General features: G+C 28.8%; 2 protein-coding genes across 8 annotated transcripts; one reads left to right on the top strand and one right to left on the bottom strand.

Annotated features, from left to right (window-relative positions):
- Positions 1–7,685: 7,685 nt before the first annotated feature.
- On the bottom strand, positions 7,686–10,567 carry LOC133703739 (E3 ubiquitin-protein ligase RMA1H1-like). Of its 3 annotated transcripts, XM_062128372.1 has the most exons (3): positions 10,405–10,541; positions 9,236–9,323; positions 7,686–8,549 (listed from the first exon to the last, which is right to left on the bottom strand). In XM_062128372.1, the coding sequence occupies exon 3, from the start codon at positions 8,523–8,525 to the stop codon at positions 7,824–7,826; it is 702 nt and encodes a 233-aa protein (XP_061984356.1). In that variant the 5' UTR covers positions 8,526–8,549; positions 9,236–9,323; positions 10,405–10,541; the 3' UTR covers positions 7,686–7,823. The 3 variants fall into 3 exon arrangements, with proteins under 3 accessions (XP_061984356.1, XP_061984354.1, XP_061984355.1); XM_062128370.1 differs by lacking the exon at positions 9,236–9,323 and having other exon boundaries at positions 10,405–10,567; XM_062128371.1 differs by lacking the exon at positions 9,236–9,323 and having other exon boundaries at positions 7,686–8,660; positions 10,405–10,549.
- Positions 10,568–18,707: 8,140 nt separating this feature from the next.
- On the top strand, positions 18,708–23,618 carry LOC133703352 (uncharacterized). 5 transcript variants are annotated; one of them, XR_009843870.1, is made up of 9 exons: positions 18,708–19,115; positions 19,193–19,282; positions 19,740–19,799; positions 19,891–19,930; positions 20,057–20,150; positions 20,782–20,841; positions 20,920–21,011; positions 21,107–21,568; positions 23,428–23,618. XR_009843870.1 is itself a non-coding variant. In XM_062127826.1 (9 exons), exons 1-8 carry the CDS (start codon positions 19,009–19,011, stop codon positions 21,191–21,193), a joined length of 630 nt encoding a protein of 209 aa, XP_061983810.1. In that variant the 5' UTR covers positions 18,708–19,008; the 3' UTR covers positions 21,194–21,195; positions 21,404–22,015. The 5 variants fall into 5 exon arrangements, 3 of the variants coding, with proteins under 3 accessions (XP_061983810.1, XP_061983809.1, XP_061983811.1); XR_009843869.1 differs by lacking the exon at positions 23,428–23,618 and having other exon boundaries at positions 21,107–21,304; positions 21,404–22,015; XM_062127826.1 differs by lacking the exon at positions 23,428–23,618 and having other exon boundaries at positions 21,107–21,195; positions 21,404–22,015.
- The last annotated feature ends 2,492 nt before the right edge of the window (positions 23,619–26,110 follow it).

Consider the following 26,110-nt stretch of genomic DNA (forward strand, 5'->3'; position numbering starts at 1 on the left):
TTTATTTTATATTTTTAGATGGTTTTGATATTCTAATATAAAAAATAAATTTTAAAAATAAAAAATATATATTTTTAATTAAAAATCATTTTATAAAATAACCGCTGGCACTTACTAACACGTAATCATTCTGTCCGGTGAAATATGTCCTTCTCGATGAGAATTCTTGCTATCTCAACTTTGTTGATGTTAAAAACAAAACACAAATCTCAGCTTTTAATGACTCGATGAGATTGATTGTGTGTCTGGTATTTTAATGATTTATGATTTTAAAAAATGTTTTCAACTTGAAAAAAAAAAATATATATATATATATATAATTTTTTTTGTATTTTCTATATAGTATATTAAAAATAATTAAAAAAGCAGAATATTATTTTTTTTCAAGTAAAAAGTAGCCAAAAAAAAAATTAGAGGCTAAGTTAACGAAAACACTGACTAATTAAAGCATAAGGTCCCGTCATTAAATAAACGTTTATTTCAAGTCCAAAAGTCTGTAACCCACAAAAGGGGATAGATTTGCTTACTATTTGTATTCCGTATTTCGGTGGAAATTAAATGCCGTCAGCTATGGATCACCATTTTCCTTTTCTTTTTTCTTTTTTTTTGTTGCGAAAAGGGAAAATTAAAAACTAAATAAATTACTCATTTATTTCTTATTAAATTCAACATTAAAAAATAATTCATGTAATTAAAAACAAGAATAAAAGTTATATGTTGGAAATACTTTATTGATTACATTTAAATTGATTATCATAAAGAGCATGTTTAAAAATGAAGTTATGATTGTTTTTTAAAATGTTTTTCACTCGAAAATGTATTAAAATAATATTTTATTTATTTATTAAAAATTATTTTTAACATCAACGCATTAAAATAATCTAAAAACACCTAAAAAATTTTAAAAAAATAATTTTTTTTCAAAAGTATATGTCAAACAAGAATAAAAGTTATATGTTGGAAATACTTTATTGATTACATTTAAATTGATTAGGATAAAGAGCATGTTTAAAAATAAAATTATGGTTGTTTTTTAAAATATTTTTCGCTCGAAAATATATTAAAATAATATTTATTTATTTATTAAAAATTATTTTTTACATCAACGCATTAAAATGATATAAAAACATCAAAAAATATATTAATTTAAAAAAAATTTTAATATTTTCATCCTATAACCACACAAATCATCTTCATAACACCACTACAATTATTATTTGGGGTGAGAAGAATATATGTAAATGACTCTTCTTTTCTTGTTGTTTTGTTTTTTTCGTGCTTGGCTATGAGTTAAGATCACGACTCTACAGAACTACAATTATGAACTTCAATTATTTGCAGGCATCAATCAAGATAGACAACGCAGACAGAGGGGTAACGCGTAGACTTGCAAGTCAAATTGCTCGAAAGTTTTTTTGGGAACATGCACACGTATGCGAAGAAGATGAGTTCCAGCCAAGTGACCATGGAGGGATTCCAAGTCAAAAAGCAAGTCTATGAAGCTTCGTTTTTAGCCCGGCATGGAGAAAAAGGAAGAGGGAGGCCTAATCAAGTAATAAAGACACCACATCCACTGAACAAGAGATGTAAAATGAAGCAGGTGTCATGTCTATGCTGCATCATCAGCCAAAATGAGTGATCATGGTGGCAGCCACCAGTGCTGGAGGCAGTTGGGTCAATTCTGGCCATGGCTAATTTCCTGCAATCTATCATCGTCATCATCCAATTTGATGAACAAGCTTCGATTGTTCCTAATTCAACGCTTACCCTAATTTCAATGCTTAGTTTCTTGTCAGAATTCAAATAAAAAAAAAAACAAAACAAAACTTCTTTAATTGCTCTTCCATCTACTACCCTTCGAGGAAGGTAATGGGGTGATGACGATTTGTTAACCATTTAGGCTATGGCAGTGGGTTGACAGAGACAGAAAAAGCTTAAATCATAACGCAAGTTCTACGCTCATCAGCCTCCATCATGTCAAATTAATTTAATTTAAAATTTTAAATTATTAAATAAAATTTTAAAAATAATTTATATTATCCACTAATATATTTTTTTACATGAAATTTTTTTTAAAATTTAAAACATACATAAACTCATATTATTTTATGTTTATTTTTTATCAAATAAATAAAAGATAATAAGATTTAAAATCATGATCGCTTAGTTTTTTAACATGGTATCATAATGTTAATAATTAAACGATTATGTGTTTGAATTTCATTATTTTTAAGCTTAGAAAATTTTTATTTAAAAAATATATTAAAAAATAATATAAATTATATTTTAAAATCTTAACTATTAATTTAAATCAAAACTTCATTATGTCCTTTTTCTAAACAATCAATTGGAATATTGTGCTTTCAAGCTATGCAAGGCATAAGCCAAAACGGCAACTTTTTTTTCTCCGTCCCAATTCTGTTTTTTTTTTAAAGAAAAAAATAGGGGTAATTAAAAAAATCGACAAAATAACACTATTTAAAAAATAATAATAAAATAATATAATTTCACTTTGTGGTCGATTTTTACTAAATATTGCGCTGTTCAGAACAGCTGGTTTGTCTTCTCACTCACAAATTAAGGTCGGGGCAGGCTTGATTAATTAGGGCATTTTGTGTTTGATTATTGTGGTGTTTTTTGCGCTTCCATGCCCAATACTCAGCACCGACTTCTCCTAATACATCAGCTCCGTATCAGATCATCGTTAGACTTTCTTGCTGGTACGAGTTATTAGAATGATATATGATGAACTCTTCTCTACCTCTGCTTTTCTTTGAGTGGTGATAGAAATCAACATCCTTAAGATTTTATTTACAAACCAACATTCAATCCACACTCCACATGTTCGATAATATGTCTATGAGAATTGTCTTTGCCCTGGCCTTTGCCCTCTCTTTCCCCTTATAAGTTCATACCAACATCTCCTTCCCATAACTAAACACTCCAGTTCTTTCTTCGATAGTTGTTTGTTTATTGGAGAATTGACATCATTAAATTTCGTGGTTAAAATCGCTACTTTAAAGTGTACTATTTCATCAAAAAAAAAATTGCTATACGTTAATTCATGTGTTTTTTTTTATTTTCTATGCTGCATGCACAATTTGTTCCCCAATTCTCTAGGGGCATGCTTGAATGAGTTCGTGTAAAGGATTGAGCAATTGAACAATTAGGTTTTATACATCTATGTAGGTTTATTATAAGAAACTATATAAATTTAGAATCCATCAAAAGTAATAAATTTATGAATTTCTTAACTACAAAAATAATTTAAAATTTGTCACACAAGGAAATGAGTAACCTAAAACTAATAAGATTTTGGGATCATTATTTAGACATAAAATTTTAAATTATCTATTAAAATAATGTTTATTTTTGTAGTTCAACAATACTAAATGATGATGGTGGTTATAAGAAAAGAGAAAAATAGTAACAATAAGGACAGCGTTAACCAAACAAACAAAGATCAGGTTATCCAATACTAATGGGCTTGATTGGATTCATTTATAGTCAATAAAGCTCGAGTATCTAATATGGATCAGATGAGCTTATCCGGAGCCTGATTAGATGTAGCTCAAGAATTAATATTATCATATAGTTTTTTATCATTAATAAATAAGAGCATAACAAATGGTTTGCCCACTTCCATTGTATCCCTTTCTCTTTTATCTTTGCCTCTATCTTGATGGTCAAGCTTCAATGTTTAACAAACGAGTCTTGTTTTTTATAGTGTTTGACTTTGCGTTAGCTTCTGTTTTTTTCTGAAACGCAATAGCATGATGTTTGGTTATTTTCAACAGCTGTGTTTTGGCCATGAAACCCACAAAAATTTGGCATTTCACCTGCGATTTTGGCAAGCAATTCTTTCCTGCTTTTCTTGCACTGTGAACAGTGCAATTAACATGAACAGTGTATATTGGTACACTGTTCACTTGCACTGAACTTAACCTTTTTTTTTTTGTAGTGTGATAATTTTTTTAATATTTTTTAAAAAAATTAGTTTAGAATGAATTTTATACCTGATAATATTTTATCTAATTTTATTATACGCTAAAATAATTATGGAAACTGTAATTCTTATCGGATGTATTTCGTACATAATGGAATTGTAGATGCTTTCATGGAATAATAAAAAATATTTTATATTAAGTATGATTTATTTCATGATGTAATAGCAATAATTAAATCCATAATATTTAAATTAAAAATTATCAATATTAATATATATTTTTTAAAATTATTTTATAACCTCAATTTTAAAAGCATTTTTAACTAAACATATTAAACTACTTTTTCTTCAACCTCAATTTCAACTACAGTTTTAACCAAACACCTATTTTTTCAAACCAACTTTAATTAAAAGTACTTTTTATAAAATAATTTTTTTCAAACCACAGCTACAACAGCTACCGCAATACCAAACACACTCGGAAAAAAAAAAAAACTTTAACCCAAACATCAAATATAAGAACAGATCTGACATTAACCGAAAACAAATAAAACAAAAATTCGTGTTGTTGATGTAATTTTAGTGACCATAGTATATGGATACATTAATTAACAAAACTTGGTATTGAAGAAAAAAAAGATCCCAAAGAAAATGTGCATGTTTGAGAGAGAAAAGGAGAAAGAGGGAAATTAGAAGATGAACATCAACGTTTCTTAATTACAAACAAATATGAAAATGATAAAAATAATTATATGTGAATTTAAAATTTTTAAAAATCATAGAGAATTACTACTACAATTATCTTTAACTTGTGTCTAAGGATTTTTTTTATTTTTTATTATGATTTTTTATTATTAAAGAGTTAGATGATGAGTAATTTGATATTTCAATAAATATAAAATAATATTTAATATTAAAAAAATAGAAGATAGATGTTATTCACGCGAACATGCGTGCGTTGTCATACAACAAAAAAACACCGAATTAAACCCTTTAATAAACAACAAACTCATGGTTTGACACCTTTCTTTTATTTTCTGCTTCTCTCTCTACTTTTTATTTTCTACTTCTCTCTCTACTGGATCTGCTTGTTTGGCCATGTAAATTTTTAGGATATCCTTTTAATTTGTTTTTTTTTTAATTTAATTTATGTTATTTTTATTATTATTTGTTTTTGTTTTTGTTTTGGTTTTTGTTTTTAATTATTTTTTGAATTGAATTTATTTGTTAATTTCATCACTCAACATTTTATTTAATTTTATATCAAATTTAGATTTTATTTTTTTATTATTATTTGTTTTATTTTAGATCATATTTGATTAAAACTTTCTATTTTAATTTTATTTCTTGATATTTTGTTGATTGAGATTTTGTTAATCGAGAACTTTGTTTCATGATTTTTTTTATTTGTTTTTTATAAGATAATTCTAATCTCAAGAGTTTCTTTTTAGATTATTTTTTACAATTAATTTTTTAATTATGTTCTTTTATGAGTTATCAAGATAACATATGTCGAGTGACGGGTTTTACAAATTAAACCAAGTTGACTTGGGTTAATTTTATTTTGTTTGATATATCTGTTGTAGTTGTTTTTTAATCAAATTATTAAATTAACCAAACTTTTTAAATTAAACAAAATCAATAATCTGATTCTACTTTTTTAAAAAATTACTAGAATCTTTTAAATAATTTTTTTAATATTAAAAAAAGTTTCATCCGGCTGTCGTGATAACTTGGACCATCAATCAGTTAATTAAATGATATAGATTACGTTATAGTTAGCTTATTTATCAAAAGTCATCACCATTATTAATAGTGGTGATTAGTTGGTATACAATAAATAATAAATGAAAATGAAATATTATTTAAAAAACTCATTTTCATTCTTTAATTATTTAATTATTTAATTTTTATTTTTATTTGTACTCTTCATTGCTTTCAATTAAAACAATCGCTAAGGCATGTATGTTTTTATAGAAAATGGTTTTTTGAAAATTACTTTTAAAATTTTCTTGTATTTATTTGTAATTAAAAAAATTAGTCAATAAAATATATTTTTCAATTAAAGAAAAAATTAATTTAGTTTCTATAAAAGTGTTTTCTTTTTATTTTGGACGAAAAACACTTTTCAGAAGTTGTGAAAATTTTTGAAATATCATGTTATTTACTAATAATATCAAATTTAATCCTCAAACTTTAGATTGTTATATATTTTGTTTTGAATCTTTTTTTCTTCAATTTCATCTCTTATTATTTGATTTAATTTAATTTTTATATCAACTTTAATCCTTATTTTTATGATTCTTATTTACTTTTCTTTTATTATTTTCTTAACTAAAATTTTTTATCTATCAGATTTAGTACTTATTATTTTTATTTATTTTATTTGAAATAATTTATAAAATTGTAAATATTATTTTTTAATTTCATCATCTTTCAACTTTTTTATCTTTATTATTTTAATTGTTATTTATTTTATTTAAGATAATTTATAAAATTAATTTTTTTTCAATTTCATTCATTCAACTTTTAAATTTATAATATTTTTTTATTATTATTTTAATAAACATGAAAAAAAATATTAATAAGTTATTTTTTAGTTTATTTTTTATAATATAATTAAATATTAAAAAATATTTTTTATTTTTTTATAATACTATTAATCATGAAAAAATATTTTATTTTTTTTAAAAAATATTTTATAATAAAAAATTAAGTTATAGTAAACAAACGATGCATAAAGCAGAGATAAAACTTTTACTTTGTAGGCTTTTTTTTTTTTATTTCTGTCATTTCATTTATTATTAAATAGGGTAGCCAATAGAGAGCGTACCAGGCCTGCCTAAAGCTGCAGGCCAGGTCACATGTGTCCATGAAGGCGACTCAGGGGGCATTTATGAGGTATATGTTTGGTCCCTTGGTTGGGGACGTAATTAAGGATGGTCAAAACCGTCTAGCAAGCACCGGTTGATCCAAACAGCAGCTGGACGGCCAACATATCCGAGTTAGTGAACGGTAGCGGAGGGCCCTAACTCACCGGACACAGCTTGCCGGTACGTACATGATATTTTCTACGGGTATCTGGCAGGCTTCTGTCTGTGGTTCTGGCGCCATAGTTCGTGTGTGGCCTCCAAGCTGGTGGCTTTTTTTTTGCTTTGCAGGTGGTCTTTCAGCGACGTCAGTAATGGGCCACTGGCTGGGATACTTCCACCCAGTTGGCTCCTTAAGGCAACGATTCAAAAACTCGTTTTATAAAAAATATATTTATTTTATATTTTTAAATTAGTTTGATGTTTTAATATTAAAAAAATAAAAAATAAAAATATTATTTTAATATATTTTTAATAAACACTTAAAAAAACCACTGTTATAATATATCTAAATTATAAGCTCAATATAAAGACTCTAAATTATAAGCTCTTGATTGGGAATAAAAGTTTTTGTCAAAAAATTAAAATTTTTTATAAACTATTAAAAAAACATTTTAAAAAATTATTATTATTACAGCAGAGTACCTGATTGGGAATAAGAAGGACAAGCTATCATCAGAAGGCGAGGGCGAAGTCAGTCTACTAAATCTGCAAGAAAGCTGCCATCAGGTCTAGTAGTGACATCCATAGCATTACAACTTATGATGGAACAATAAGATTCAGATTTACAATCTGCATACTCAGCATTATTTCCCATGAAACACAGTTAAGGTTCTTGCCATGGATATAATTTGATTAAAAGGCATGAATTTCCAGCAAAATATGAAGATCAATTCATATATATATATAAATATAACTGAACCACGGATGTTTCATAAACTCGGATCCATTGCTCTTTACAAACTAACTATCGAGGTGAACAATGGAGAATAACCTAGTTCTATATTTCAAAATACAATGAGGCATAAAAGAAAGCAACAAAAGAGAAAAATGGAGATTCTATTCAATGACTTGTCTGCCATCAGCTCATGCCTTCTCAGCCTAGGGCTACCAGTACCCATTAAGTGATACGAGTTTGGAAAGGGACCGAAAACCCTCGCATACACCATCTCTCTGAACATCCCAACAACTGGTTGCTGCAAACCGGTCATTGTAGGGTCTCCAAGATTAAGCAAGGGTGATGGGGATGCCTCTTCGAAACTGCCGTATGGATTAGCATTGTAGTTATGGCTCCGGTAAGGATTACGATATGGAAGCCGCTGGCCGGTGTTAGATGTGTTTGACACCACACCTTGAGCACCACAAGCTGAAGGTCTGGGAGGAATGATCATGCCCCTGTATGGTGTCTTGCCTTCAGCTTCGGTTGAGCCTTGGCCACGGCCATAGAGGGGAACCATGGTGGTGTGAGATATATCAGCCTTGCAAACTGGGCATTGCGGGTGCTCATCAGAGGCAAGCGAGGCGCTCTGGACGTGGAGCCACTTGTAGATGCAGGGCCAGCAGTAGAGGTGGCCACAGAGGGTGACTACTGGCTCGTGTGCAAAGTCAAAACAGATATTGCAGTCGAAACAACCACTGGGATTTTCCGAGTCAGTTGCCGCACTTGAAACTGATTTCCATCCCTGGGTAAAATATTTCTCAAATTCCATAGATTCTCACGTTCTCCTTTAACTCTGAAATAGGCGAGAGAAATCAAACCATATCAGTAACAAAATTCCTCTCATTATCCAAGTTCAAGTACCTAATAACTTATAACCTTCCAGTGATACAAACTCTGAAACTCACTGTCAGGAAGGGGAACAGAGAAAGAATACAGAATCAGTAAAGATACCACTTGCGCGTATAAGCATATAAAAACATCTAGATAGGCACAAGATATATGCCAACAGCAAAGCAATTATGATGGCTGAACTAGAATAAGTAAAGGCACCAAACAAAAGGTCCCCATGGCCCACCCCATCGTTTAGTTTTCACACCAAAGGCCAGAGCTCCAAAAAACGCAGGTTAAAGGACCCCACAACTTTAGATTTCTTATCAGATAAGGACTCTACCCTAGCAATAATTAGAAGTAGAGCGTGAAACATATCCATTCCTGGTTCCCATTTTGTTTTTCGTTCTTCTATTCTCGGTAAAAATCCGTTTAAAAATTTCCCATTTCATATCTCTTGAAAAAGCAACGGCAAAGCATGGCTTTCACCAGCACATTTGAATATTTTGACCTTCCAGCAAGAAACTCCGCAACTTTTCAATGAGAGACGTTAAAATCCATCCTTCTAGATTAGCACCACTTTTCTAAATCTTTGTTAGACAATCAAATAGATTAAAAAATAAAATAAAAATTTCGAAGACAAAATCTAACCAGGAATGAACGAGGATAAGTTCAAGAAGAGCCCAATTCCTCGCGCTCGCGCACACATTTTTTTTTTTTCAAGGCCAAGTGAAAATGACTACAAATGAGTGAACAATCAGCAAAGACCGTCTCAAATATAGAATATATTTAAGAAGTCGAATCATATAAATCAGATATTCAAGCATTGGATTCTTGTTACATCATATAATCAATGACAGACAAAACCATAAACAAAAAATAAAACAATTTTGCTTTCGACAACCTCAAGAATTCAGAGAAATGACAAGAACTTCAAGACAATCAGTGCTTTTATGTCAAGGTGATCGCTCGCATCAACAAAGAAACTGAAAAGTATAAGATTAAGTTCCTTTCTAGGACCGATCTTCACTTAAATTAGGAACGACACAGCATCTCTAGAACTAAATAAATTATGATTATCCTTGAACAGCCATCCAGCATACCTAATTACCAGACTACCAGTACCGGGTCCATTACGAACCGCCATAATTTTTCACTATTAATACTTTCATCAACCACCAATCATCAAAGCTATCACCACTAGAAAATGGGAAACGAAAAGACTGGAACGCACACAAAGATGATTGCATACAAGGGGAACGCCCATTTGTAAGATCGTAGAGAGGGAGAGACGGCAGGATAACAATGGTTGGATGACCATCAATGTCCCAGATGGTCAAATGTTTCAAGATTTAGTGTAATTAACAATATATGAAAAAAAAATTCTATATAATTGTAGTTTTTTTTTAAAAGATGCCAAGAAAAGTAGTCGAATTGAACCTCAAAACTGTTTAATTCTTCACGTCCACACTTTGAACCTTCAAATTTAAAGCAGATTTTGCTACTTTTACACACACAAAAATAGAAGAAGCAAACTTCCCACCCTTATTTTTTTCTAATTAAGCTTAAAATTTGCCAATTTTCTCTCATTCACCTTAATTCCCCCTCCCTTTCCCAGAAACCAAACAAAACACAAGATACAAGACAAAAAGGAAAAAAAGAAGAAGAAATAACAACAAAACTAGCCAGATTAACGAGATCCAAGATCCTGGACACAAACACAACTCAAAAATCCAAACAAACAGAGAAATGAAGCACTAAGAGTAAACAAAGAATAAAAAAATTCATGAATCCTAGAAAGCTGACTAACCAAAGATTACCTGAAAAACAATTAAAGGCAAAATAACAGTGTGTTATTTGGCTTGATTAAAATAAGAGGATTCGAGGAAGCTTTAATGGAGATTTTGCAGATAACAGAGAGACAGAGAGATTTTTGCAAAGGGGACTGGTTAAGCGTTGTTGCCGGTGTGGGGTTTATATAACAGCGCCGGGAATCTAATGTCCCCTGTTTTTTTTTGTTTTTCTTTTATATTTTTTTATTCTTCAGTTTATTTATTTCTATCTTTTTTTATTTATTTTCTTTTCAATTATTCGGTGGGGGGTTTTGACACATGTGGATCCTGCCTCGATGTTTTCCATTCCCTCCTTTAACTCTATAAATTTAACCTTTAAAGATATTATTTTAAAAATATATTTTTTTATGAATTTAGTGAATTGACACAGAGACTGCGTATTTAAGATCATTTAAAAAGAAGAATTAGCGTGGGTTGAGGTATAAAATGATTAAAAAAGACTCCCATTTAATTAAAAAAATTTCTTTTTATTGACATATCAAGAATCTTGCTATGGTGCTGTATCATGCAGTCTTAAAAGAAATAGGGTTTTATTTAGTTTATAATTTAGATTCCTTCCTTTTAGGTTAGGATTTCCTTGAAAGTATTGTAATTTTTATTTTAATATGTTTTTTAAAAATATATTTGTTTTTTAAATATATTAAATTGATATTTTTTAATATTTGTAAATTATTTTTATATACTAGTGTTAAAAATAAATAAAAAATTATTTTAGAATATTTTCATATAAAATAATATTTAAAAAAAAAACATTTCACATCACACTATCAAAAAAAAAAAAAACAGAATCCATTTAAACCTTCTACCTGTCATTTTACCCAATCTCCAACAATATCAGCCAAAAGTTACCAAATAAAAAAGCTTGTTGCGTGTATTATCATCACCAATCCAGAATTTGTAAAATTATGTGAATGATTTAATTATTACAGGTATTGTTTTTGTGCTTTAAAAATATTTTAAAAAAAATAATTTTTTTTATTTTTTATTTAATTTAAATTAATAGTTTTTTATGTTTTCAAATGATTTTGATGCGTTGATATTAAAGATAATTTTTTAAAAATAAAAAAATTATTTTAATACATTTTAAAATAAAAATTATTTTAAAAAGCAATTACAAACACACTTCCGAATAAACTTTTAATCTAAATTAAGAGAAACTTCTAACTAATGCATATGGTTAATTCTTGCATAAGAATTTGACCCTGAGCCTCCATTCATTTGATATTAAACGGTGTGTTTAGTGAAGCAATTAAAAGTTTTATTTTTTATAAGTATCTGTTTTTTAAAAGTACTAATCTAATGTTTTTGCTAATGTTTTCAGTTTTTCTAACATCCTTGTATTATAATCATTTAAAAGGATATTTTAAGAAAATATCAATTTGATATTTTAAAAAATATTAAAGCTACAATATATGTTAAATAATTATTTCAACCCAATAATTTAAACTGTTAGGTAAGATTTCAGAGCCAAAGTCACATTACTTTATGTTTGATTTTCAAATAAATGAAGATGATGAGATTTAAACTCGTAATCGCTTAGTAATCAAGACTCTGATATCATGCTAAATAATCATCTCAATCTAATAAATTAAGTTATTAGTTAAGAATTCAAAATATAATTTATATTATTTTTTAATAATATGTGTTAAATTATAAATTATGGGATTGATTGATGTAACATACCTGATCTTATAATTTTTTCGAGTGGGGGAAAAAAAACTAATTTTGTTGAAAATTGAAAACTTGTCTGTTGAATTTGAACAAAACAACCTGAGAAAAACAGGGTTTCGACGTGGGTATTCTGGCAAGGAATCGATGGCCTGCTTCTAGAGAAGCTTTACGTGTGTTTTGGAGTTAAAATAATTTAAAATGATGATTCATTTTCATTAGTAGTTGGGCAGCATGTTCCTCCATCCCCGATTTGATTGTTTTTATTGTATCTTTAAATTTAAACACCAATACTACAAATTGACTGAGTGTAAGAGAAAACACAAAAATACAAAATAAATAATTTGGATTTTTTAAAAAACAAATTAGCGGAGCAAATTTAAAATGACAAAAAAACTACAAGTCAAAAAAGAATTGATAAAATAGTATAGTCCTAGCCTTTCTCAATTATGAAAGGTAACATTTTAAAGATGTTGATATTCCGAAACACGATAAAGGATCTTGTTAGAATTCAAAACATGATAAGTTAGGTTGTGTTGTTGTTATTATTATTATTATTATTATTATTTTGCTAGTTTTTACATTTATGGTGAAACAAACACGGGAAACACAGGAAGTTATTTAGCAACACATTAAATTGTATTTTATGTCGTGGGGTTGATTAAAAAATTAAGTTTGAAGCGTGGTTTTTACAAGTTTTTTTAACTGAGTTTTGTAAAAATTTCTAAAACTCTGTTTATTTTTGCATTTTAAAAGCGCATTTGAAAAAATTTAAATTTTATATTTTTTTTTCTCTGCTTCAAATTAATTTTTTTGATGTTTTCAGATCATTTTGATGCGCTGATATCAAAATTAATTTTTTAAAAATAAAAAAAATATTATTTTAATATATTTCTAAGTAAAAAACACTTTAAAAAGCAAACACAACCACACTATCAAACACAATAATCAAACATTTTATACATGTTTTTTTATCACACATAAGGTGTTTGTTTACGCGATAACTTCTGCTTTTAAAAGCTCTCCGCGTAAACATATGTTTGGTAACATCAAAATGTAATTGACTTTTTGTGTGGGACCCATGTTTTTTTTTATTGAAACGCCGGTTTGCGAGAAGTAACTGAGAGCTGCGTCTCACGTCTGCAAACCAGATGATTATAATTCACCTAAGCACTGTTCACGTGCAGTGCCATGATTATAATTACTTATATTAAAAAAAATGTCATGATTATGATTACTTATATTAAAAAATATTATTTTTTAAAAATTATATTTTACTCAAAAAACTAGTATTTAATATTATTTAATAACACTATATAAATTAGAAGAACATCGCATGATGACGTAGCATTTGTGGAATTTAATCGCAATTCTAATTTTGTTTTTGATGATATTTTACCTGATTTTGTTGCACGCTCAAAAAACCATGAAAACTATAGTACTTATCAGATGAATTTCATAAGTGATGAAATTGTAGATAATCTAATGGAATAATAAAAAATATTTGATATAAAATATTATTTATTTAATGATGTAATAATGGTAGTTAAATTTACAATATTTAAATTAAAACTATCAATATTAATATATATATATATATATATTTTAATTATTTTATAACCTCAATTTAAAAAGTATGTTTAACCAAACACATTAAACTACTTTTTATTCAACCTCAATTTCATCCACAATTTTAACCAAGCATATATAAATACCAAACCAATCTCAATTAAAAATATTTTTTATAAAATAATTTTTTTTAAATTACAACCATAAAAATTATCACAATACTAAATATACCCGTAACTTCAATCATAATTATCAAACTAACTATACCTTTTTAAAATTTATTTTTTTCAAACCACAACTACAAAAATTCCTTAAAAGCAAACACAGTATTAACTTTTTGGATTCACGATGTATCATTAAAATAAACTCAGCCTCTCTTCTTTTTCCCTATAAGGACATAACTCTCCCTGTCTCTAAAATTGACATATAAAAAAGTCATGGTTTGAAAATATAATATTTACCTCGTATAGTATTTTGTAACTATGATAATCTTAAACTATGCTATTTTACAAAAATAAAAAATAAAAAATTAATTAATTTTTGTGTGCACATAGGCACAAAATCTCTGACATGTAGCAGACTGGACTTTCTTGGAAACAACCTTTCGGTGGATTCGAAGCTTCTTGTTTCACTTTCATTGCCCATCACTGCCCTGTAACTACCGATGCTCCTAAAGAGACAAGTGGTAACGACGATATCAAATGAGGATTATATATATATATATATATATATATATATATATATATTATTTAAAATAAAAATATTTAAATTTTTATAAAAATACCTTCCAACCATACGGCCACGGCACGGGTTCTTTTAATCATCAAACATACGGCCACCACGCATGGTCAATAGCTGGCCCATTTCCGCAAATGTACAAAAGAGTCCCTCACAAACAACATAATGGAGCTAATTCACCAAATTTCCCATAACAAATGTGCAATATGGCATGAATAGGTGAGATTTGGCATACATTTATAAAATCACCATAATCTAAATCGAAACAATTTCTTCTAGTTTTTTTTTTTGCACTGGATTTGATTCTTTTTGTGCATGATCGTCACCCCTGCGATGTCTTGCTTAATCATTGGAATTGCAGCATGTTTAATAGAACCAGAAATTAATTATAGTAAGTATAAGCTGGTCCAAATACCCTGAATTATAAAAAAAGAGTGTGATTTCAAGTCACATGTGGCGTTTTGATTTCTGATTTATTATTATTATTTTATAAGATGATGCTCTTGAAATTATTTGGAAAATATGTTTAGAGCATAATTGAAGGGGTTGAGACGCCCCTGGTATATATTTAAGGTAAATAATGTCACATCTATATACTCTAATTAATTAATAAATTTCAAGTCCTTAAACTAAACATTGACATTCCTATTTGTATAGTTAACTGAGATACAATGATTTTCAACTTTTATATATAAAAAAATAGAATTTTAAAAAATATGCATGTTCACTTCAATGTATTTCTATTAAAAAAATTTCATTATTTTAAAAAATATATACAGCGATGCCATCATGCTAATGATAATGACATGGACAGTAAATAACTAACTATGTTTACCATTGTTAACATATATAATTACGAGACTTTAAATAAATAAAGAAGCAAGTGGACGTTACGCTCTATCCCAGGCCTAATAATTACGTTTTAATGGTGTTTTATGAAAATTTCAATTTATTTCTATTTAAAATTTATTTTTTATATTTTTAAATAAAATACATTTAAAAAAACAACTGCTTCCAAGTACAAACACCCTGTTAAAATTATTATTTATTACCACTTGTCCCGGTTAAAATAGAAATCCCGTGCTCTTGGCCTGTTGCTCACCTAGGTACCAGCCTCGTATTATTTATTTTTTTATTGCTATAAAAAAACCCTAAAAAGAATAATCCAATCATGCAGTGACACATGTCAAATTAAACAAGGATGTCAAATTCCATCGGAATTTGTGGAATTCTATATTTTTATATCCGTATTTTAATCTCGTGTGCTGTCAGAGCAAATTGATGACAGCATCAAAGTAAAGTTTACACAAAAGCGCACAGACAATATCACAAAGAACCAGAAAGATGGAAGACGTGAGGGTAAAGTTTATTATCTAATATTTGACTTTCTATCTCGGTTCACAGTATCATATGCTTCAATGATCTCGAGAAAAAATATTAATTAATTTGATATTTTTAATTTTACAATTGTAGCAGTTGAGTGGAATTTGTTGTCTCTTGGCAGGTTAGAAATGTCAATTTGTTAATTTTAAAAGTAAATTAAATTGAATGATTATTTATCACTAAGAATGTAATAAATAGGATATGTGTTGGTAGCATAGTTTTGAAACCCGGTCTGACCCGGTGGGTCAACCTGGAACTGGAACCGAGCCGGATTAAAAAAATAAAGGAAGAAAAAATCAATTGACCCGGTTGATCTGACAAGACCCGGTTGCAACCTGTTAACTTTTACTTTTTTATTAAAACAACATCATTTTAATTTAAAAAAAATTAAGTTGGGTAATTTAATTAAAATCTGGGAACTAGATCTTAAATCAGATAAGTCTAAAAATCATGATTGATAATTAATAAGAGGGTTAATTAGCCTCAACCTTTTTATTGATTGGACGGGGTCTATTTATGGCTCATATCCTAATGCTCAATGAATTTCACAAAAAACACAAAATAAACATGAGGTAAAAACTTTAATAGGGAATAAAGCTGGCCTTGGAATCCCAAAGCATACAAATCTAAAATTTAGGTACGTTGAATTGTTTTTTAAAATATTTTTTATTTAAAAATATATTAAAATAATATTTTTATTTTTTTTTAATTATTCAATATATTAAAAAAATTTAAAAAGATAAAAAAATAATTTGAAGTAAAAAAAATAAAAAATATTTAATTTTTTTAAAAAAGCGTTTTTAAAATGAAAACATTTATAAATGGTATTTGGCATAATTCAAAGAGAAAATCCGTAAAAGTTATAAATAGCTTTTCAAGAAAAGCAATGCTGGTCCCATAATTTATGGATAATCCAATTGCCAGCTGTATGGAAAAGACAAGGATTCTATCTAATTTACTAGTAATATAATACATGATTTGTGATAAGGTTAGTCTAAAAATATATAAAAAAATTTTTAAGTAAAATAAATTTTGAATTTTACCCGATCTTTGGGGCGCAATCTCAGAAAAAATAAAAAGTAATAATATATCATGATAAAGTGAAAGGAAAAGGAAAAAAAAAAACCGTGAGCTGCTATTTACCATCTTTTCTCCCTTATATGGTTTTTTGTGATTGTAGTTTTTTAAAAATAAATTTTTAAAAAATATAATGAGATATGGTTGGTTGGGTTTAAATGTAAAAATTATAATTAAAGTTTATTTATAGCAAAAAATATGTATAAAATGTTTGGTTATTGTGTTTGAGAATGTATAAATACATTAAAATAATATTTTTTATTTTTTAAAAAATATTTTTAATATTTACACATCAAAATGATCTGAAAACATAAAAACAATATTAATTTGAAGCAGAAAAAAAATGAAATTTTTTTTAAATATTTTTGAAACAATTTTTTTTTTGAAATTTTTACAAAACTCAATTAAAAAATATATAAAAACTGCTTTATATTTTAAATTTAATTTTTTAATAAATCCCACCACATAAAATACAATTTGATATATTACCAAATATTTTATTGTATTTGTTTGACTGAAAACATAAAAGCTAATAGAAAACAAAGACAACGTATTTGATCTTTCCTCGTCACTATATTACTCCCTTATTAATATAGGCACGAGGCAGCTGGCCTGTTGGTCTGGTTAACTGTAAATCCAGGGGAGGTGGTCAGCTAGTTAGGGGGTGAGGGGTATTAAAGTACATTAGTAGGAGAAGCATCTAGATAATAAGGAAATTATCCTTGACCTTTAATTTCTATTTTTCTCGTTTTTTCCAAGTTTGGTGACTAGGAACATGAATTCAAGTTAGAGGGAATTCAAAGGTTCACACCATTACTGTAATCTTCAATTCCATCTTTTGGCTCCCTGCCACACATTAACCTTGATGGCTAAGCTAGTGTGAGAATGTATTTGAAATAGTATTTTTAAAAAAATTAATTTTTTTTATTTAAAATTTTTTTATATGTTTTTTAATAATTTTGATATACTAATATAAAAAATAATTTTTTAAAATATATTTAAAAATAATTTTAATATATTTTTAATTAAAAATTATAAAAACAATTAATATTACATTTTCAAACACCGTTCTATACTATTAATAATATGTAGGTTATAACCATAAGCGGTGTAGTTCAATCAGTCAGACTTTAGATTTGCTTCCTAGAGATCACTAGTTCGAGTTTCACAAACTTTAAGGCCACCGGAGGCTTACATGGTCATTAACTCAAGGGCCCGTGAGATTAATCGAGGTGCGCGCAAACTGATCCAGATATCCATATTAATAAAAAAAACACCCATGAAGAAGGGGAAATAAATTGTCGGAATCTGGTGGTGCTAAAACTGGGGTAGAAGACAACCTTTCTTTAATCAATATGAAGCTTTGTTTAGCTTTAATTCCTCAATGTAATTTTTTTTTCATGCATTTAATGATTAGTTTGCTCGAGTCTCATTAATTTTAGAGCCACTAGAGATTTATATGGTTATTAACTTCAAGGTCTATAAAATTAGTCGAGGTATGTATACACTGGTCTAAATATTCATTTTAATAAAACAAAATATATTGGTCATACTTGCTTATTCAAGAATCAATAAATTTTATTTTATTTTAAAAAAAAAGACGTTGGTTTTTTCAGAGGTACAAGACAAAGTCACACCATTCAAGAATCCATTAATATAAACCGGCAATGATGATGATTCTTCTCTCTAATTGAGATTAAAATAGTTTGGATTAAGTTAATCAATATGGTGCTAAAATCATTGTTTACTAAAAAGAAATCTACTCATTTATATCATCACTGGCAAATACCATAATCAATCCTATTCCTTAATACATGCCTTGTGTGGGAAGGCAGGGGTGGAAAAGTAATTTTCTCTTCTCCCCAAACCTGACAAGTAATGACACGTGCACACATGGATTAACCCTGTTGCCGCATGGCAGTCATCAATTGGAGCAAAGGACCAATACCAAACGAGATAACCGCACACTACCAAAAAAGGAACGAATTTGAATTCGAGAAAAAGAAACCAAATTAAGCAAGCGCGCGCCAAACACAGAAAACGCACCTCCCCCTCTCGTTTTCAAAAAACCTCTCCTTCTGTCTCAATTTCAATTCCAGATACCACAAGAAAATACCCCTCACTCAAAACTCAAAAATGTCAACAGCGAAAACAAGCTCCAAAAAGCGAGTTGCCGAGTCGTTACTCACCAAACCGGCTTCCAAATTCCGAGTCGAGGACGAGTTTGATCCCGATCTCTCAAGGTACATCCTCAAAACACCTCACTTTTCATTGTTTATGAAGAAGTATACTAAAATTCAAATTATGATCTTAATTTCAGCGATATCAAGGGGATTATGTCGGCGCTACACCAGATCAGAGAGAAAGCTCAAAAGGACGGTCTGAAGAAGAACGAGCAGACGATTTCTAGGCTAGTAGAGTTTAATGTCTTTTTTTGTTAGATATTAATCGGTTATATGTAATATATATATATATTCGCGGATTCATGATATTTCTAGTTTTTTTAGTAATGCTTCCAGGATTTCAGTGATAAAAAGCTTGAATGAAGTGTTTGATTTCGGAGGCGATCAAATTGATTTTCATGTTTCTAATGTTTCGAATTTTTTTAACCAAATCCGTTGAGAGACTTATTTTTTTTTTGTGTGCTTCTGTGTGTTTAAGTATGTTATTTTGGTAATTCTTTTTTATATCTCATATAAATTTAATTGTTGATCGGACTCAGTTTTAGTAATTCTAGTTCTCTAAACAATATGAATTTAGTTTTTGATTTTTATTTAAGAATTGATTTTTTTTTTTTGCTTTTAATTAATTTATTGATCTCTGTAATTTGTGTAGTGATTTGACTGTTTGTTATTTTATGGGGACAGTGTGGGCTCTGAGATCAAGTCTATGATTGATGAATTGAAGTCTAAAATCGAGAAGGACAGGTAAATTAGTAAGAATAAACAAAGCCATTATTAAAGCCAGATAAACTCTGTAGATGTTCTTGTTTAATTTTATTCCTTTTTTAACTGTTAGGCAAACTTTTGCGAAGGCACTCTCAAAGAGCTCAAAAGAGGTAGGTAGAAGAAAGGGGGATTAAAACGAAGATAAATTTTTTGCTTTATTGTTTTTTCTTTAAGATTTTTGAATGGGTAATTAATGATGAGCATATGGGTGTGGTTATGTGATTGGATGTCTGAAGTGTGAAAATTGCTTGAAGAGTGAGACTGCCAAGTTTCAAGAGATATATGACAAGTTTTGCAAAGAGAAGGAAGCTCATTTGCAGGCCCTGAAAGGTACTTAGTTTACCGACTTTCTGGCGTTAATTTTCTTGGATCTTTTTCCCAACTGATGATGAACGCTGAGCTAGTGTAACAATTGTTGATTGAACGGATTTCTAAAGTCAACTTTACACATTGGTTTTGATGGAGTACGTAGAATAAGACTGTGATTTGTGAAGGAAAGTAGGGAGATTGGGCCACGGATAGTGTGGGAATGGTTAAAAAGGATTGGCGCCTAATACACTTGTCTTGTCTTCTACGGACATCTAATCCATATTATTGTCTTTCATAGATTTGAATGCTTCTTTGAAAATTGAGACCTTTATGTTGAAGATGAGATGATTTTGCTTGCTTATGGGACCACTCTGAAAATTCTTAGATATTAATTCCAGATTTTTTTTCGACCCTGTGCATCGAGCAGCACTTTGTAATAATGTAAAGCATTGTGTCACTATTCTAAAGGATTTGCTCTTACATCGAGCTACTTTAATTTGAATCATTTCGGGAGGATCAACTCGTAGAGTAAAACTAGAAAACAGCTCATGGTTTGCCTTTCCATGTTAAAATGCTGTTCTCTTTATGGCAAGCAAATTCAGTTCCAAATGATCACTTTCGGTGCTATTTGTTTGTCAATGCTGTTTGGCAGATACTGTTTCCAAATTCGAGGAAGACAAGGAAAGGCTGTGTATGAGATATGAACAAATGAGTAAGGACTGCACAAGAAAACTCTTTCTTTCTTCTGGTGAAGTATAACTCAACTCATTCTGTTATGGGTCGATATCAGGGAAGAAAGAGAAAAGCATGATATCTGAACATGAGAAAACCTGTGCTGATAAAATTGCTAAATTGGAGGAATCATTGAAAAAGAAAAAGCAGGTATGCTGATTATAGATATCAGGTTACTGAATTATTAGATCCGCCCACCCTCATGCCAACACTATTAACCACATTTTTCTTTATGAAAAGCACAGGATGACAAGACTTTCAGCATTTTGAGGAAAAGCCTCGGCTCATTCCTGGAAGATGCTTCAGATGAGGACTTCCCTCCTGATGATTGAAGGTTGCATATCTGCATTAGTTTTCATCACCCCAAGCATTTAACTGTGAATACCCAATTCCTTCCTTTCCAAAGTCAATCTAGTTTACAATATACTGCCCCTAGGAAACTCGTATGCATTCTGCTTCCAGCATTCTCCTCGTTCATGTTCATGTGTCAATTTAACTTTTACTTGGGTCTAAATTTTGGATGTAATCTAATTTTGTTGCAGGAGGTGATTATCTCTTAATATCCTCTATTACTATAATGGCAAGGAGGACATGACTAGTTCAATGTTGCATACGCACCTGCTGGTGGTTGTAGCTACCCTTGTCAGGCTACGTATTTCCTCTTACTTTTCACGTTCTGGCCAACGATAACAGCTGAAAATTCTGTGGTAAGAGAGTTGTTTGGTGAGACTTTGGAAAATATCAATTAATGACTACAGTAATGAATCAAGTAGTTTGGTGAGGCAACAGGAGTTCTTTGTTGGAGTTCGTAGTTAGTCACAGAAGTAATTGACGTTAAAAAAAATAAAATTAATTTAGGTTTGGCGAGACATAAAAATCATGCTTTCCAGGAGTTTGAATGCTTCGAGTTTCATTATTTTCGAAGTTTCTAAAGTCAATTATTCATCATTTTGTGGAGGACTATAATTCAACATGAATTGACATGGTGATTTTCAAATAGATCTCCGTTCAGATTGGGATCCACACATACGTGTGATTATAAGAATGTGGGATCCCATAATTTCTGGACGAACCTAAGAAAGTGCCCTAGCTATTGGGTTTGTAGTATTCATTGAGTCCGAACAAATTCTTACATTAATTTTGCCCCCAAACAATTATGTTTGATTGATTTTTAAATTGCAGCGTTTTGTAGGGAATCTAATTATTCTAACAAAAAACATTAAATAATGCCGTGTTTTTTAAAGTGCAATTTGAATGAAAATGAGGGATCAAAATTGATAATGAGACAAAAAAAAAGTGGGTTTTCCTTTTTATTTTTATTTTTATTTTTTAGTCTGAAATTTTTATATTTTGATCTAAAATATTATTTTATTTACATTTTAGTTATAAAGTTTGAGAGTGGAGAAAGAGGGTCACTAGAAAATAATAAAAGAGAAAAAATAATCAGTTACCTGGTATTAAGACAATGTTTTATTTTTTTTATTTTAAAAAATTATATTTAAGATCATGATAAGTTTTTATTTAAAACATAGCGGTTACAATAAAAATACAAGCTTTTGTTCAAATAATTAAGAAATGCATTAATAAACTAACAGGTTGAAGAAATATATTTTTTCTCAATAATTTAATTTTTTATTTTTCCCATAAAAATCAATTTTTAAAATTATTGAGTTAAATAAAAACTAAAATTTAAAAAACAAAATTATTAAACTCAGTTACATCTAAAATTCAGTTTGACAGTCACCACCAAAATATCATAATACTACTTCTGTGAGGAGATCCAACACAAGCGCAACTATTTCTTCTTCTTCTTCTTATTTTTTTTAATCGATCCTCCATAAATTGGAACATTTTCTTACATGTTTTTCGTTTTGTTAATTCCTTTTCAAATGGATATCATCCATAGTTGGGCTTATAATATGAGTCAGGCTGTGAACTTAGGTGTAATTCGTGCAGAGCCCACACCCTTTCATTTGAAAACAAAATTTCTTACAGAACTGGTTTGAGGAGGCTTGGGCATAGTACCATCAAGGCATCCAAAGATCCTGAGCATACAACTAAGGCACCATTTATGCTTTGCGAAGAATGTAATTATCGGGATTGAGTTTGACAGGGACCACACTAGACATAGTGATAACAAAAAGAGATTGCGACTGTTAATTATTAGTGACAGTAGAGGAAATTGGAGGTGAAGAAGACATGGCGTAGACGTTGGTATTTTTATGGTTGCTCTGATACCGTGTAAAGAAACATAAAAGAGAAGGTGTTTGGAAGATTTCTCCTAATCTTCAGCAGTGATTTTAGTTCAAATCACTTGATCTTTTACAGTCTCTAATCTTCTGAAACTGTTGATGATCTTTGCTTGCTCTTTTTTTTTTTTTTTTTGTATAACTTCATGGTCTATAGAGTCTATAATGTTAATTCATGTTTTTTTTCTCACATAAATCACTAATGCTGCTACTAAATGCTTGATTTAGTTGAGAAGCAATATTTATAGATGTTATATTATGTTGGTTATGAATTTGGGATGCGAGGAAATGATTTCATCTCATGTCTCTACTTGCAGCTTTGACGCTCAAGTTTGCCATGAATAGGAGGAAGAAGAACAAGCCTTTGATATATACTGGTTTACTTTGGGAGATATCACCGGCTTCTTATGACACAGATTGAAGAAAACAAAACGAGTAAATAAATGTTTTTTTTTCTAGATATGAAAGTAAACCGATACTCCTCGAGCTCTAAAAGTGATTTTCCTTCGGATGATTATCATTATTTAAGTGTTGGAAGAAAGGAGAAGTGATTTTTTCTGTTTTTTGAAAAAACTCTAGCCATGAACGACTAGAAATGCAAGCCATTCTAGATCCATTTATTTGTTGTAAAGTATTTTTTTAAAAGTAAATTATAGAAAAATAAATTTTTTTTTTAATGTTTGGTAATGTAATGAAAAATAAGTAGGAAAACACTTTCCAGTATTTGGTTATGTAATGAAAAATAAGTTGGAAAATAATTTATTGATATTTTATTTTTTTCAAATTTATTAAAATAATGAGGAACAAATCTTACAAATTAAAAAGTTGAATGAGAATGAAATTAAAAAAAATATAATTTCATAAATTATCTCAAATAAAATAAATAATAATCAAAATAATAGAGATCAAATCTAAAAAATAAAAAAAATAAAAGATGAAGAAATTAAAATAATAATAATTAACATTTCATAAATTATTTCAAATAAAATAAATAACAATTAAAAGAATGAAGATCAAATTTAATAGATAAAAAATTTCAATAAAAAAATGATAAGGAAAAAGCAAATAACAATTATAAAAATGAGGACCAAAGTTAATATAAAAATTAAATTTTAAGAGATAAAATTTAAAAATAAATATTCAAAACAAAATATATATAGTAATTAAAAGTTTGAGGATCAAATTTGATATAATCAGCAAATATTATGACATTTCTAAATTTTACATAACTTTCGAAAAGTGTTTTACGCCCAATTTTTTCAGGAAATTACTTTTCTGAAAACCAAGCCAAATTTTTTTTAACTGAAAAGTATTTTCTATTGATTAATTTTTTTAAAAACAAATAAATACAAAAAAAATTAAAAAATAATTTTATAAAAATCACTTTCCAAAAAATAAACCGTAATTGTTCATGGCTAGGAATGCAAATGGCAATGCATGGGACTTTTGCATGTCCGATGTCATATCCATATCCATTAAAAAAGGAAGATCCTTTTTTAGTCACCATCTTGAATCAGCAAACTTTATTTACAAGGCATCATCTACTATGAACTGTCAACTATTTACACTTTTCATAAGCCTTGATGATAAAAAATTAATCAGATTATTTAAATTAAAAAATTAATTAAATATATAATATATCAATTTTATTTTTAAATATCCTAAATTTTGGGACTCATTATATCCATACAATGTTAAATATTCTCTTACATTGCCAATTTGCTACCAAGAAACAATTATAACAATTTTAAAAGAAGCTTTTAGCATTCAATGTAAATTGAATTTCGAAAACAACCTGATTGTATTATTATTAATTGTTTTTTTTAAAAAAACATTTCCTTTTTAGAATGATATTCAAGCCCCACCCTGCAAGAAGAAAACGGAAAATCTCCAGGCTCTCTTTCATTTATTGTCCCCTGGTACATAGCTTATTCTACATTCAACACTCAAACGTTACATAATTCTGAAAGAAATATAAGCTTACCATTTTCAATTGCTATTACTGTCAAAATATTCAATTGTAATTATTAATTCCAATTCTTTTAGCATAGACAATCTCTCTATTTAATTATTTAGACCTGAAAAACTCAAACAACTGCCACAAAACATGTTCTCAAAAAATTGAATCCAATCATGCTTTCCCCTGGGTACAAAAGAGCTAGCTAATGCCTTAAAGAACCACGACATTCAAGATAATGTATTTTTTTTTAATTTTCTTGCATCATTTTCTTTTATATATATATATATATAAACAATTAATTAATGTATTTTCAAAATTTAATACTCATTCCAAGCACTTTTGGATATTGTTTGTATAGGGTTCTGATTTCTCACTAATTTACAGCATGGTTTGCTAATGGGGTTTGTAGCAATTTGTACTTCATGCATGAGGTCTGCGGGAAATTTTTGTGCATGAAAAAGGTTAGCTCTCTATTCTTTGTGTTTATCCTGGCTAACGACAGAAAGACAGTATTGTCACATGACTTCCTTAACCGTTTCTTTGTCTGAAATTTCTATTAAGATTTATGCCTTTCAGCTTTCTTAGAGATTCTGCTTTATGTTTGGTAATAATCTCTGCATCACATCACTTATAAATAACTTTCCAAGGTATGCTAGGCGGATGAATGTCTCACATAGACAGAAAAAATTATGCAGATCAGATCATTATATGCTGGAAAATTACAAAATGATCAATGTGCTCGCAACCACACATCAAACTTCTATATATTACTATAATATAGATCATCATGATTTAAAGATTTTGTTCATAAATCATTAATAGGGTATTCAAGTGCCGGAGCTCGAGGGGCCAAAGTGTGCAATTACTGTGTTTGATAGGCATCAGGATGTTATGCAATTCTGCCCTGGCTATACAAATTAGGTTTCGTCATATTTATATCGAATTATAATTTCTTGAGCTGTTTTACTAGAATACATGTGTAGATTGCCTGGTTCTTTTGTGTAACCAACACTATCAAATCTGACAGTATTTTCTTCTCT

The sequence above is a fragment of the Populus nigra genome, chromosome 9, assembly GCF_951802175.1.
Source record: "Populus nigra chromosome 9, ddPopNigr1.1, whole genome shotgun sequence".
In the NCBI taxonomy this organism is placed as follows: Eukaryota; Viridiplantae; Streptophyta; class Magnoliopsida; order Malpighiales; family Salicaceae; genus Populus; species Populus nigra.